Genomic DNA, 15,235 nt, shown 5'->3' on the forward strand with positions numbered 1-15,235 from the left:
AAAAAAAAAAAAAAAAAGAAAATACTTTCAAGATTAATGAAAAGAACATCAAAACATATAAAGTTTGAGACGTAGCTAATATAGTTCAGGGGAAATTTAAAACTATAAGTGTCTATGTTAGAAAAGAAGACAGCTCTCAAATCAATAATCTCACCATACACCTCAAGATTTAGAAAAAGAAGCACAAACTATTTCCAAAACAAGAACAAGGAAAAAAAGATTATAATGGAAGTAAATGAAATAGAACACAGAAAACCAATAGGGAGAATTAATGAAATCAAAAGTTGGTTCTTTGAAAAGATCAACAAAATTAACAAATCTTTAGGGAGACTGAAGAGAAAAAGAGAGAAAATGCAAATTAGTAAATCAGGAATGAAAAAGATCAGTAATATTACAGTAATTAAAAAGATTATGAGAGAATATTTTGAACAAACATATGCCAACAAGTTAGATAACTTATCAAATGCAAAAACTCCCAAAAAGGCACAAGCTACCAAAACTGACTCATAAAGAAATAGAAAATCTGAATAGAACTATAACAAACAAAAATTTACATTTGTGATGTGAAAACTTCAGACACACACATATGCAAAATGCCAATGACCAGATGGCTCAGTGGTGCATTTCATCAAACATTCAAAGAAAAACTGGGGTGCCTGGCTGGCTCAGACAGTAGGGCATGCGACTATTGATCTCAGGGCTGTGAGTTCAAGCTCCATGTTGCGTGTAGAGATTACTAAAATACAATCTTAAAAGCAAAACATCTAAAGAAAAATTAATATTGACCCTCCAAAAATTCTTCCAGAAAAACAAAGGAAGAGAGAACACTTTCCAACTCATTCTTCAAGGCCAGTATTAACCTGATTCCAAAGCCAGACAAAGACAACATAAGAAAACAGCGATGAATTTCTCTTTTTAATGCAAATGTAAACATACTTAACAAAATCCTAGCAAACTGAATTCATCAACATATAAATGGGATTATAAATCAGGATCAAGTGGAATTTATCCCAGGAATCAAAGTTGGTTTAAGATTTAAAAATCAAGTTATGGGGGCATCTGGGTGCCTCAGTCGTTAAGTGTCTGCCTTCAGCTCAGGTCATGATCCCAGTGTCCTGGGATCGAGCCCCGCATCGGGCTCCCTGCTCAGAGGGAAGCCTGCTTCTCCCTCTCCCACTCCCCCTGCTTGTGTTCCCGCTGTTGCTGCCTCTCTCTCTATCAAATAAATAAATAAAATCTTAAAAAAAAAAATCAAGTTATGTAATACATTGTATTAATAAAGGATACAAATTACATGATATGAATGCAGAAAAGGCATTTGACAAAATGCAACATGCATTCATGATAAAAAGCCTCCAACAAGTTAGGAATAGAAAGGAACTTCCTCATCATGAAAAAGGATATGTCTCAGTCTATCTGAGTTACTATAACAAAATACCATAAAGTGGGTGGCTTATAAACAACATTCATTTCTCATAGCTCTGGAGGCTGCTAAGTCCAAGATCAGGGTGCCAGCCAGCATGGTCAGGCTCTCTTCTAGACTCCAGATGGCTAACTTCTCACTGTGTCCTCAACGTGGTGGAAGAAACTAGGAAACTCTGTGAGGTCTCTTATTTAGGTAGTAATCCCATTCATGAGTGCTCCACCCTTATGACTTACACAACCTCCTAAGGGACCCACCTCCAAATGCCATCACACTGGGTATTAGAATTTGAACATAAACATTCTGAGGGGACACAAATATTCAAACCATAGCAAAGCATCTATGAAAAACTTAGCTAACATGATACTTAATGGTCAAATACTAACTGCTTTTGCTCTGAGAGTGGGGAAAAAACAAAGATGTCCATTCTCACCACTTCTATTCCACATTGTACTAGATGTTCTAGCCAGGACAATTAAGCAAAGAAAGAAAATTAAAGGCATCCAGTTGGAAAGAAAGAAGTAAAACTGTCTTTATGAACAAAACTCCAAGCAATCTACTAAAAACTTCTAGAACTAGTATGACTTAAACAAGGTTGCAGCATATTATGTTAACATATATAAAATCAGTTCCTATACACCAACAATGAACAGTCTGAAAATAAAATTAAGAAAACAGGGGTGCCTGGGTGGCTCAATCATTAAGCGTCTGCCTTTGGCTCAGGTCATGATCCCAAGGTTCTGGGGTCAAGCCCTGCATTAGGCTCTCTGCTCAGCAAGGAGCCTGCTTCTCCCTCTCTCTGCCTGCAGCTCCCCTACTTGTGCTTGCTCTCTGTCAAATAAATAAATAAAATCTTTTTAAAAAACGAAATAAAATAAACAATTCCAGTCACAACAGCATCAAAAAGAAGAAAATAAATTTCCAAACATTGCTGAAAGAAATTAAAAAGGATCTAAATAAATGGAAAGATATCGCATGTCAATGAATCAGAGGATTTTTAAATATTAAATTGGCCAAAATCCCCAAATTAGTCTACAGAGTCAACACATTCTCTATCAAAATTCTGGTTGGCTTTTTTGTTAAAATTGACAACCTGATTCTAGAATTCAACTGAAAATGCAAGGAACCCAGAACAACCAAAACAATCTTGAAAAATATAATAAAGTTTGGGGGCGCCTGGGTGGCACAGCGGTTAAGCGTCTGCCTTCGGCTCAGGGCGTGATCCCGGCGTTATGGGATCGAGCCCCACATCAGGCTCCTCTGCTATGAGCCTGCTTCTTCCTCTCCCACTTCCCTTGCTTGTGTTCCCTCTCTCGCTGGCTGTCCCTATCTCTGTCAAATAAATAAATAAAATCTTTAAAAAAAAAAAAAGAAAAGAAAAATATAATAAAGTTTGAAGACTCTCACTTTCCAATCTCAAAACTTAATGCCAAGTTTTAGTAATCAAGATACAGTGATACTGGCATAAAGACAAACATATAGATCAATGGAATATAATTCCAAATCCAGCAATAAACCTTTATATTTATAGTCAGTTGATTTTCAATAAAAGTACCCAAAAAATTGGTACTTTTTCAACCGATGGTGCTGGGACAATTGCATATTCACAAACAAAAATATAAATTTGGATGCCTATCTCATATCATATCTGAAAATTAACTCTAAATGAATAAAAGACCTAAATCTAATAGCTAGAACCTTAAACTCTTAGAAGAAAACTCAAAAATAAATCACTGTAACCTCATATTAGGCAACAGTTTCTTAGATAGGACAACAAAAGCACAGCAACAAAAGAAAAATAGATAAATGGGACTTCATCAAAATGAAAAAACTTCCGTGCTTCAAAAGACAACATCAACATCAAGAAACTGAAGCGCTGAATGGGAGAAAATATTTGCAAATCATCTATCTGATAAAGACTTGTATACAGAATATAAAAAGAATTCTTACAATTCAAAAACAGAAACAACACAATTTTAAAATGGCAAAGGATCTAAATAGACTATTCTCCAAAGAAGATATAAAAATGATCAACAACCACATAAAAAGATAGTGTCATTAGGAAATGCATATCAAAACCACAATGAGGCACCATTTCACACCCACAGGGATATCTAGGGAAGGAAGGAAAGGAGGAAGGCAGAGAGGGAGGAAGAGAATTAAATATTGGTAAGGATATGGAATCACTAACATGTTTTACATTTCCTACAGACAATTTACTGGAAAAGGGAGAATAAGACTAAGTACCTTATAAAGTGCTCTGACATAAATTTAAGAACTCCAATTAGTCTTCTAATTCGTGTGATCTCCCAGTAACTAATTTTTACTCTGCTAGTCATTTTTTCATTCACTATTCAAAAAAAGGAAAATTCAATGCCCTTTTGTACAATAACAACTTTTTAATCATTTACGGATGTCCAATCCTGAAATGCTCTAAATTTCTTCTGATAATTGCAATTTCAATCCCCCAAATATTTAATTCTAGTATAACCATAATTCACTAGTACTATGATTAGCTAAATTGAGCATCCTTCTTACTGCAGACCACAAATGATGAATCAAGCATTATAATCAGTCTATACGTAACTTTTGTTTTATCAGCTAAAGTTTATCAAGATGTACCAAATGCACAAAACAAGGAGTTAAGATGACTTAGAATCACAGAAAGTTCGAGCTTGGAAGGAACCCTAGAACTGAATCTTGAATTCAGTCTTTGTATTTCAAAAGTATGGTAACTGAGACCCAAAGAGGCTAAATGAATCACCCATGGTCACACTATTTACACACAGTATAAGCCCATCCTATGTCATACACACATATACCTTACCTTTCTGGTGATGTTTTAGAAGTGACAGGACGTCCACGGACACCTTTTCTACTTTTATGGTCTAGAGAGAGGACCTTATTTCTTAGGCTTCTTTTCCACTGGGGGGGAAAAAATGGAATTTAATACTAAATATAACAATATGACAATTAAAAGGCACTTAAATTTGTTTTTATTTAGAAATTCAAGATAAACAGCCAAATTCACAGGTCATGGAAGAAAAAAAGTGCAATCTACAAAACCACCTGGCTCTTTTGCTAGTGCAGAAATATAAGTCCACGAAAAAAATAGAAGCTATTTTAAACCGTCGAGGTAATTTGTTAGGAAATCAACATTTTGACAGTCCAAAGCTTACATAATCATACAATTTTTGTATGACTAAAGGAAATAAAAATTATTATATACCAAGTTAAACAGGGTCTGTGATTTTGAAGTAACTGCATTTACAACAATTGGAAGGGATTACAACTGGTTCCCTATGAACTTCTACATGGAAAATTTAGGAAAGAGTCAGACATCCTACTAACAGGGTTTAGATTTAATCTGACTAGACACAAAAGTTAAAATGATTTAATACAAAACAGTATGACTCTATACAAGTAAATTATTTATCTTCTCTGCATTAGTTTCTTTATCAGTAAAATGGACATAATAGTAGCTATCTCACAAGGATGTAAGGTGACTATATATGTAATAAGTTTAAAACACTGTTTTCCTTAAAGAGATTTATACACCTGTGTTTATAGCAGCATTGTTCACAAAAGCTAAAAAAATTCAAGTGTCCCACTAATAAAAGAAGGATAAACAAAATGTGATATATACATACAATGAAATATTATTCAATCTTTTTTTTATTCAGTCTTAAAAAGTTAATTTTGACACACACCACAACATGGATCACCCTTGATGACTGTGGGAGAACAAATATATATATACATTGGTCTCTGCCCCCAGTTCCTGGCACAGAGCTCCTAAAACCCTTGTAATTTCCTGCATTGATAGGAGCATCTTTTGTTATATATTTGATCTTTGCTCCCCATTCCTAACATAGGGCTCCTGAAACCCTTGTAATTTCCTGGGTGATAGAAGTGTCTTTTGTACTAATGAGGTGACTCTGGGTGGGCTCCTGGAAGGCTCCTGGATGAGGGCTGGTCACCAGAAAGACTAAGCCATAATTAGAAGCTTGGAATTTTTAGCCTCACTGTCCATTTTCTAGAGAGGCGAAAAAGAGCTGAAAACAGACTTAATAAGTTATATCTACATGCGGAAGCTTCCATAAAAATCCCAACAGTATGGGACTCAGAGCATTGTCAGGTTGGTGAACACATCCACAAACCACACACGTGAACTCCACAAGGACAGAGGCTCCTGCACTAGAGACCCTCCCAGACCTCGCCCTGTGTATCTCTTCATCTAACTGTTCAATGGTATCCTTTATCATATCCTTCAATAAACTGATAAATGTAAGTATTTTCCTGAGTTCTCTTAGCAGCTCTAGCATAAATTAATCGAACCTGACGGGGTAGCTGTGGGAACCTTAGATTTATAGCCACTCAATCACAAGCACAGGTGACAGCTGGACTTGTGACTGGCATCTGAAGGGGGATGGGAGGACTCTTATGGGACCGAGCCCCTAACTTATAGGGTCTGACACTATTTCCAAGTAGAGTCAGAATTGAATTAAATTGTAGAATACCCAGCTGGTATCACAGAGCACTGCTTAGTAGGGGAAAACCCACACACCTCTGGTGTCAAAAGTACTGTAAATATGATAGTAGTGTGAGAGTAAATGAGAAACAAAGGAGGAAGACTTGGTTTTTCCCCACACGATTACATTATGCTAAGTGAAATAAGTCAGTAACAAAAAGAGAAATACTGTATGATTCAAGTTACATGAAGTATCTAAAGTAGTCAAATTCATAAAGGTAGGAAGTAGAATGGTAGTTGCCTGGGGCTGAGAGAGGGAGAAATGAAGTATCATTTAATGGGTAGAGTGTTTCAGGTTTGCAAGATATAAAGAGTTCTGGAGATAGATGGTGATAATGGTGGCACAACAATGTGAATGTACTTCACGCCAGTGAATTGTACCCCTAAAAATGGTTAAAATGATAAATTTTATGTTATGTGTATTTAACCACAATTTAAAATAAATTTTTAAAAGATAAAAAAAATTAATGAAAAATAAAACACTGTTTTGAACATGACAGCCCTCGATAAACATCCTTTTTAATTCTCTAGAAATTATGTTATCTCATTATCACCACAACCCTGCATGGTATAAAACACATTTTATCGGAGGAAAGTGAAGTTCGACAAATGACCCCAAGTCTTTCTCCCATAAAAGCCTAAATTCTTCCAATGCTTTAATTCTAAATTATATAAATTCTCAGAAATCCGCCATCAAGATATCAACTTAAACACATCTGTCACTCCCATTTCACTACAAAATGTAAATCTATCAATATTACAAGATTAAAACTACATCTCTCCATTTTCACTATCATTGTCTTAGTTCTGCCTCTTCTCATTTCTGACCTAGACTCTTACAATGTTATCCTAATAGGATTCCCTGCCGATGGTCTCTTACCCTCTAATCTAGCATCTGCTTCATCATGAAAGTTAAACCTTTAAAAAATGCAAATCTGTTGTCACTCTCCTGCTTACATTCTTAAGTGTTTCTGACTACTTAAAGGAGGAAAATAATAATAATAATAATTGTGTTTTCATTTCTCACGTCTGCTTCCCATGCATCTTGTATTCTGACCATACTAAACTATCTGTAGTTCCCTGAAAGTGCTATGCAGTTTCATCCTTCAACATGTTTCCTTACTAGAAGCTTTACCCTCCCTAGTTCTCTTTGTCCAGTAAACCCCAATCTAGTACCACCAAGAAAACTTCCTCACCCTCTCACAGAGTAAATCAATCTCTCCTACAATACCATTATAGTTTTTGCATATCTCTATTACTGATAACACTTCTCACAATGAATTATATTATCTGTTTACATCCAACTGCAATGAGGACTAGGAAGGATTTGGCTTAAGGGCTGAATGCTCAGAACTACTGGCCAACTAGTTCCCTGTAATTGTTCCACTAACCTCACAGTAAATGCAACCTTCACATTTTATATTATTGAATTTTTTGTAACCCGCTAATCATACTATAATCAGGTTACCTACATGTGCAAAATGATGAAAGTACTAGTCTTTGAGCCTCAGATTCTGTAAAGAGAAGACAACAACCGTATTCCCACCAAAGAGGGGGCAAAAAAGAATAAGAGTTTTAAACTATTACAAAAATAAGATGAACTCATGAAGACAAACTGGAGACAACTTTAATAGGAAGGAGATTAATTAAAATGTCATTAACTCTGAATTATTGAATCCTACCATATCCAAGGGTAACCTGAAGTATATCCAGAAATGTTACCAAATGAAAATAAAATTCACTTCGACTTTGATCACTTGTTTCTTATACGTAATATCACATTAAAATATTTACATATTTTCTTTTTAAAAATTTGTTAAGAATTGTAGGCTGGGTTAGTAATTTGTATTTTTCACACTTATGACTTGTTTTTCTTTTAGTCTATGAACCTATTATATGCTATCTCTGAAAAATAAAAATCACATAACAAAGAATTCTCCTACAAACTGATTATGAATGGGAATTTATTCCCATACATAATCTGAAAGCTACCCGACCACAAATAGGAAAGTTAAGATAGCATGAATAATTTTATTTTAAATATGAAAAAGGCTTTTAGAAGAAAAAAAAAAGACTTTGTTTACTGACAGAATCAAAGCATTCAGTTACATAAATTTATCCCTCTCCAAGGACACCAAAATAAAATACTATGCTAATTCAATAAAATGGTCCACAATAACTATTAAAAATTTTCTTAGACAAAATCAACTCTACATGCATTCTAAGTGGTGTGGGGTTGACAATCTCAACTGAGTGCTTCCTTAGATACTAAAAGGGAACCAAAGCTGTATCTTGAGGAAAATGCTGACTTTGTTCACAACTACTTACCCCATCACAGCTTACTGTAGTAAAAATCCATGATGACTTTCCAACCAATTGAGATTATTGGTCTAGATTTAACTTTATTTTTTTTTAAAGATTTATTTATTTATTTATTTGACAGAGATAGAGACAGCTAGCGAGAGAGGGAACACAAGCAGGGGGAGTGGGAGAGGAAGAAGCAGGCTCATAGCGGAGGAGCCTGATGTGGGGCTCGATCCCACAACGCGGGGAACACGCCCCGAGCCGAAGGCAGACGCCCAACCGCCGTGCCACCCAGGCGCCCCATAGATTTAACTTTATATCAGAATTTCAACTCGACTGGTTCTTCATCCAGTTTCCAAAGTAAGCAACATGTAATGCCAACAACGAAAACACTTAACAAAAAACATAAGCTGAAATTATTTGCTAACTAGTATCTACTGAGCCATTGGATGTATTATGGGGGAAGGTCTGGAGAATCTTGTATACTCTTCAACCACTTTTTCCCCAATGTTTTCCCCAAACATCCTACATGACAACAGAAAAATATATAACCAGGAAATTAACAATGAGACAATTCATGACCTTATTAAGATGTCACCTGTTTTATATGCACACATTTGTGTATAAGTGCATTTTTAGTTCAGTGCTCTTTTATCATATGTGCACATCTGTGTGACCACAACCAAAGTCAAGATATAAACAGCTGGGTTACACACATCCTTTCTGCTACCCTTTTATAAACACAGTTGCCACCCTTCCTTCCACTAACTCCTAGCCTCTAAAGGTCCTGAGAGTTTTCCCAGCAAATCAGACATTTAAGTAAGAAAATGAATTATATACTCTCTATTCCATTAACTAGAAGTGAACAGTTCACACTTCATTCTATAATGTAAGCATTGCACTGATACTGAATCCATATAATGGCACTACAAGAAGAAAAAAAAACTAAAGACCAACATCTCAAATAAGCATAGACAAAAACACTCAACAAAAAAATTAGCAGATCAAAACAAGTAATATATGAAAAGAATAATACAATACAGGCAGTTAGGGTTTATTCTAGGGCAGAAAGGTGGTTCAATATTCAAAGATCAATCCCCAGAAAAAAAAAAAAACTACACACCAAACATAATATGAAAAGTCAAGGGATAAAGATATGCCGTTCTATCACAGATCAAAAGAAAGCTAGAGTAGCTATACTGATTTCGGACTCAACAAACTTAAGAAAAAGAAAAATTATCAATTTGGAGGGAAATAGGGGTAAAGATAAATACTACATAATGATAAAAGGGGTCAATTCTCCCAGAAGACATAACAATCTTTAATATCTACGTGCTCAACATTAGAGCACCAAAACACATAAGGTGGAAAAAAAAAATCTGACAAACTCTAAAAGCCATTTACGACTTTTTTTAAAGAAAATTCTCAGCAAAGTAGCAAGAGAAGGGACTGTTCTCAATCTAATAAAGAAATCTACAGCAAACCTACAGAAAATATACCTATGGTAAGAAACCAGATGCTTCCACACTAAAATAAAACAAAGCAAGGATGTACCCTTTCAGCAATCCTATTCAGCCTCATACTGAAGCCCTAGAAAATGTTGTAAAATAAGAAAAGGAAATAAAAAGTACACAGACTGGGGGAAAAAAATAAAACTTTTATTTAAGGTGAAAATCCCAAAGAATCGATTTAAAAAAAAAAAAAACTCCTTCAACAAACAAGCCATTTTAGCAATGGTGCAGGAAACAAGATATTTATACAAAAGTCAATTACCTTCTTCTTTAAAAATAATTAACATTGGAATTTGAAATTAAAAACAATACATCAGCACAAAAAAAGTAAATATTTATGTACAAATCAAATAAAATATATACAAAATCTGTATGACAAAAAACACAAAACTGTGTTAAAAGGTATCAAAGATCTAAATAGATATTTCATGTACATGGATAGGAAGACTCAATAAGTTGTCCTCCCAACTTAATCTACAAAGTCAACACCAATCAATATCCCAACAAGTTAGTTTGTGGATAGTGACAAAGTGATTCTAAATTTTAAATAGAAAGCCAAAGACCCAGAATAGCCAATACAATATTGAAGAAAAACAAACTTGGAAAACTTACACTCCTGATGTCAAGACTTACTGCAAAAGCTACAGTAACCAAGATAGCATGGCATGGACAAACAAATAGATCAATGGAGCAGAATAAATAGCTGAGAAACAGATCCACATAATGTAATCAACTGATCTATGACATGGGAACAATGGCAATTCAATACATAAAGGCTAGTATTTCCAACAAATGGTGCTGATATCCATGTAGAAAGAGTCAGAGACATAAGTCTTACATCTTTCACAAAAATTAATGCAAAATGGGCCACAGGTCTAAATATAAAATGCAAAACTATAAAACTCCTAAAAGATAATATCAGAAAAAACCTAGGTGAACTTGCGTTAGGCAATTACTTCTTAGATATAATACCTAAAGCACTATCCATGAAGGGAAAAAAATGATAATTTGGCCTTCCCTGAAATTAAAACTTCTGCTTTGTGAAAGACCATTAAGAGAATGAAAAGATAACACAAAGACTAGAAAAAAAATTTTTTGCAAAATACATATCTGATAAAAAGACTGATATCCAAAATACAGTGGTTTCCTAAAACTCTAAAATAAGAAAACAATCCAAGTTTAAAAAGGCCAAGGATCTGAAGGCACACCTCACCAAAGAAGATACACAGCTGGCAAAAATACATATGAAAAAAAACTCAAGAAAATATGTCATCAGAGAACTGCAAGTTAAAACAAGATACCACTATACACCTATTAGAATTGCTAAAACATAAGACACTGACAATACCAAATGTCAACTAGAATGTGGAGCATTAGGAAATCTCATTAGATGCTGGTGGGAATGTAAAATGTACAACCATTTTGGAAGACAGTTTAGCAATTCCTGACAAAACTAAACATACCCTTAACATACAATCCAACAACTGCAATCCTTGGTATTTATTGAAATAAGTGGGAAACATGTCCACACAAAAACGTGTACATGAATATTTACTGTGGCTTTATTCATAATTGCCAAAACCTGGAAGCAAACAAGATGTCTTTTAACAGGTGATGGATAAACAAACTGTGCTACATCCACTTAATGGAATATTAGTCAGCAATAAAAACAATAATCGGGGAGGCTATGCATGTGTGGAGGCAAGGGACATATGGAAACTGTACCTTCCGCTCAATTTTGCTGCAATCCTAAAGCTGCTCTAGTGAAAACGTCTTTATTTTTTTAAAGATTTATTTATTTATTTTAGAGAAAGAGATAGAGAGAGAGCACACATGAGTGGGTAGAAAGGCAGAGGGAGAGAGAGAAAAGCAGCAGACTCCCCACTGAGCAGGGAGCCCAATGAAGTGCTTGATCTCAGGACCCTGAGACCATGACCTGAGCCAAAAACAAGTCAGACGCTTAACTGACTAAGCCATCAGGCGCCCCCCCAAAAAATTCTTTTTTTTTAAGAAATGAGCTATCAAGCCACAAAAAAAGACATGATGAATGTAAAAGCATATTGCTAAGTGGAAGAAAACAATCTGAAAAGTTTGTATGATTCCATGTGACATTACAGAAAAAGTAAAACTGGATGGGGCGCCTGGGTGGCTCAGTCGTTGGGCGGCTGCCTTCGGCTCAGGGCGTGACCCCGACGTTCTGGGATCGAGCCCCACATCAGGTTCCTCCACTGGGAGCCTGCTTCTTCCTCTCCCCTCCCCCTGCATGTGTTCCTTCTCTCACTGGCTGTCTCTCTGTCAAATAAATAAATAAAATCTTTAAGAAAAAAAAGAAAGAAAGGGGGCGCCTGGGTGGCACAGCAGTTAAGCGTCTGCCTTCAGCTCAGGGCGTGATCCCGGCGTTATGGGATCGAGCCCCACATCAGGCTCCTCCGCTATGAGCCTGCTTCTTCCTCTCCCACTCCCCCTGCTTGTGTTCCCTCTCTTGCTGGCTGTCTCTATCTCTGTCAAATAAATAAATAAAATCCTTAAAAAAAAAAAGAAAGAAAGGAAGGAAGAAAAGGAAAGAAAGAAAGAAAGAAAGAAAGAAAGAAAGAAAGAAAGAAAGAAAGAAAGAAAGAAAAAGTAAAACTGGAGATATTAAAAAGATCAGTGGAGCACAAAAGATATTTTTAACAGTGAAATTATTCTGTATCACATTGTAATGGTAGTTGCATGCCATTATACACTTGTCAAAAGACAGAATATACTAGACAAAATGTGAACCCTAACGTAAACTATGGACGTCAACTAACAATAATCTACCAGGGATAGTTCCAGTTCAAGATGACAGTGTAGGAGGCTCCTGAAATCACTTCCTCCCACAGACATACCAAACCTACATATACAACAATTCCCTCTGAAAAAATCCAGAAACTAGCTGAACAACTCCTCTAAATACCATAGGAATGAGAAAAAACACTGAAACATGTAGGAGAAGCTGAGATGATCTTGCCATAAACACCACCCCCAGCAAAATAGAACACAACCAGGAGAGAACTGACAACTCCCAGCTTCTGCCTAAGGTACAAAGAATTTGGACCCGACATCTGGCACCCTGACCTTTAAGATTATCACCGAGGAGACAGGCAACTAAAACATCTAGCTTTGAAAGCCAACACGGCATGCATCCATGAAAATCACAAGGCTCTAGCAAACCAAGAGACAGTTCTTAAAAGATTCACGTGGACTCACCATGGCTAACATTCCAGGACCCAGCATAGAGGTAGCTGATTGAAACACACCCAGAAAGAGGTCTATTTGTTTATCGTAAAAACCGCAACCTGGGGACAGGCTTCTAATTTAACATGCATTTAGAGGCCAACTACAATTCTCTCCGGAGACCACAGAGCCAAGCAGATGCCATCTTTGTATCTCCCTCTGCTTCACTCCAGATTGCCATCATCTCCTGAAAAGGAGCTTATGCACAAGTCTGACACCCCGGTTTTTGCAGCTGCTACCTATGGGATGCCCCTTGATCATGTGGCTATGGTGCCAGTGGAGAATATGTTCATGGATTCCACAGGACTGAAACAAACAGAGAAAGTTCTTAACACCAGCTATCCCCCAGGGCACAGCACAGAGGGAGCAGACAGAAACACTCATCTACCAGTCTCCCCCTGAAAGAGGTATCTTTGCATACTTTTAAAGTTGCTGCCTGAGGATCCACCTTCCAACCAGCCTGACTGAGATCACCCCTTAGAGACACTGACAGGTCTTGGCACACCCTCAACTACTGGAAGACACTAAGAAAAAAGAAGTCAACTTTGATAATCCGAAAGGTCTGAGAGACAACCAAGAGCTAAGATAGAGTTCAACTCCTATACAAGATCATACCTTCAAGACTAGGAGGTGGCTGTTTCATATAATGCACAGAAACCAACTAGAGTGAAGGAAAATGAAGCAAAGGAATATGTTTCAAACAAAAGAACATCAGAAAAAGACCTTAACGAAATGGAGATAAGTGGCTTACCTAATAAATAGTTTAAAACAACTGTTATAAAGAGGCTTACCAACATCAGGAGAACAACACATGGACACAGTGAAAATTTCAACAAAGAAAATATATTAAGTACCAAACAGAAATCACAGAGCTGAAGAATACAATAACAGAACTAAGAATTTCAACAGTAGACTAGATGAAGTAAAAAGAAAGGACCAGTCAAAGATAGGGCAGCCATTCAGAATTCTGAATTCACCCATTCAGAAGACCAAAAGAAAAAGACCAGAAAGAAAAAGAAATTAAAAAGAGTGAGTATATAATAAGGGATTTATGGAACAACATCAGATAGAACAATATTCACATTATAGAGGCCCCAGAAGGAGAAGAGAGAGAGAAAGTGCCAGAAATTATCTTAAGAAATAATGGGGAGGAAACAGACTTTCAAATCCAGGAAGCTCAGAAAGTTCCAAAATAGATGTTCCAAATTAGGTCTCCAAAGAGATTCACACCAAGACACATTATAGTTAAATTACAAAAAGTTAAACACAAGGAGAATTTAAAAAGCAACAAGAGAACAATAACTTGTTATATACAAGGAAACCCCCTCCCAAAATATTATTAGCAGATTTTTCAGCAGAAACTTTGCAGGCCAGAACAAAGTGCATTATGTATTAAAAGTGCTGAAACTGGGGTACCTGGCTGGCTGAGCTGGTAGAGCATGCAATTCATAATCTCAGGGGGTTGTGAGTCTGAGCACCACATTGGGTACAGAGATCACCTAAAAATAAATAAACTTAAAAAAAAAAAAAAAGGTACTCAAACAAACCACCAAAAACAAGAATAAAACCGCCAAAGGTGTCTTCCAGAATTCAAGAAGAGATAGAGTTTTCAAGACAAGCAGAAGGTAAAGGAACTCATCACCTGTAGACTAGCTTTATAAGAAATGTTGTAGGGAGTTCCTTAATCCAAAACAAAAGGCTGCTAATTAGTAACAAGAAAACGTGAAAGTATGAATCTCACTAGTAAAAGCAAATACATAAATTCAGAATAAGCTAATATAATTGTGGTGGGCTAACCACTTCTAAGTATAATATAAAGGCTAAAGGAAAAATGTTAAAAAAAAAAAACTCTAACTACAATAATTCATTAATGGATACACAAAATAGCAAATTGTAACATCAAAAACAAAATGGGGGGTGGATAAAAATGTAGAGCTTTAGAATGAATTCAAGCTTAAGTGACTATCAACTTAAAATATAATGCTATAAAGATGTTTTTTGTAAGCCTCATGGTAAACACAAGGCAAAAATCTTCAGTAGATACACAAAAGACAAAGGGAAAGGTATCAATATCACCACAGAAGATCATCAAATAGATCAGCAATAGAGCAAGAGAAAAGAAACAGGGAATTACAAAACAGTTAAAAACTAATTAACAAAATGGCAATAAGTCCATACCTATCAATAATTCTTTAAATGTAAATGGTA

At 35.9% G+C, this 15,235-nt stretch overlaps 1 protein-coding gene across 2 annotated transcripts in view; it reads right to left on the minus strand.

The window, feature by feature from the left end:
• Nucleotides 1-15,235, minus strand: part of SENP7 (SUMO specific peptidase 7) — a 155,316-nt gene that overhangs the window by 94,433 nt on the left and 45,648 nt on the right. For both annotated transcript variants that reach the window (XM_040621177.1, XM_040621178.1), the window contains one exon: nt 4,251-4,348. In XM_040621177.1, coding sequence (XP_040477111.1) covers nt 4,251-4,348 — 98 coding nt within the window. The remainder of the gene's footprint in view (nt 1-4,250; nt 4,349-15,235) is intronic.

This window comes from Ursus maritimus, unplaced genomic scaffold (genome assembly GCF_017311325.1).
Source record: "Ursus maritimus isolate PB19 unplaced genomic scaffold, ASM1731132v1 scaffold_4, whole genome shotgun sequence".
In the NCBI taxonomy this organism is placed as follows: Eukaryota; Metazoa; Chordata; class Mammalia; order Carnivora; family Ursidae; genus Ursus; species Ursus maritimus.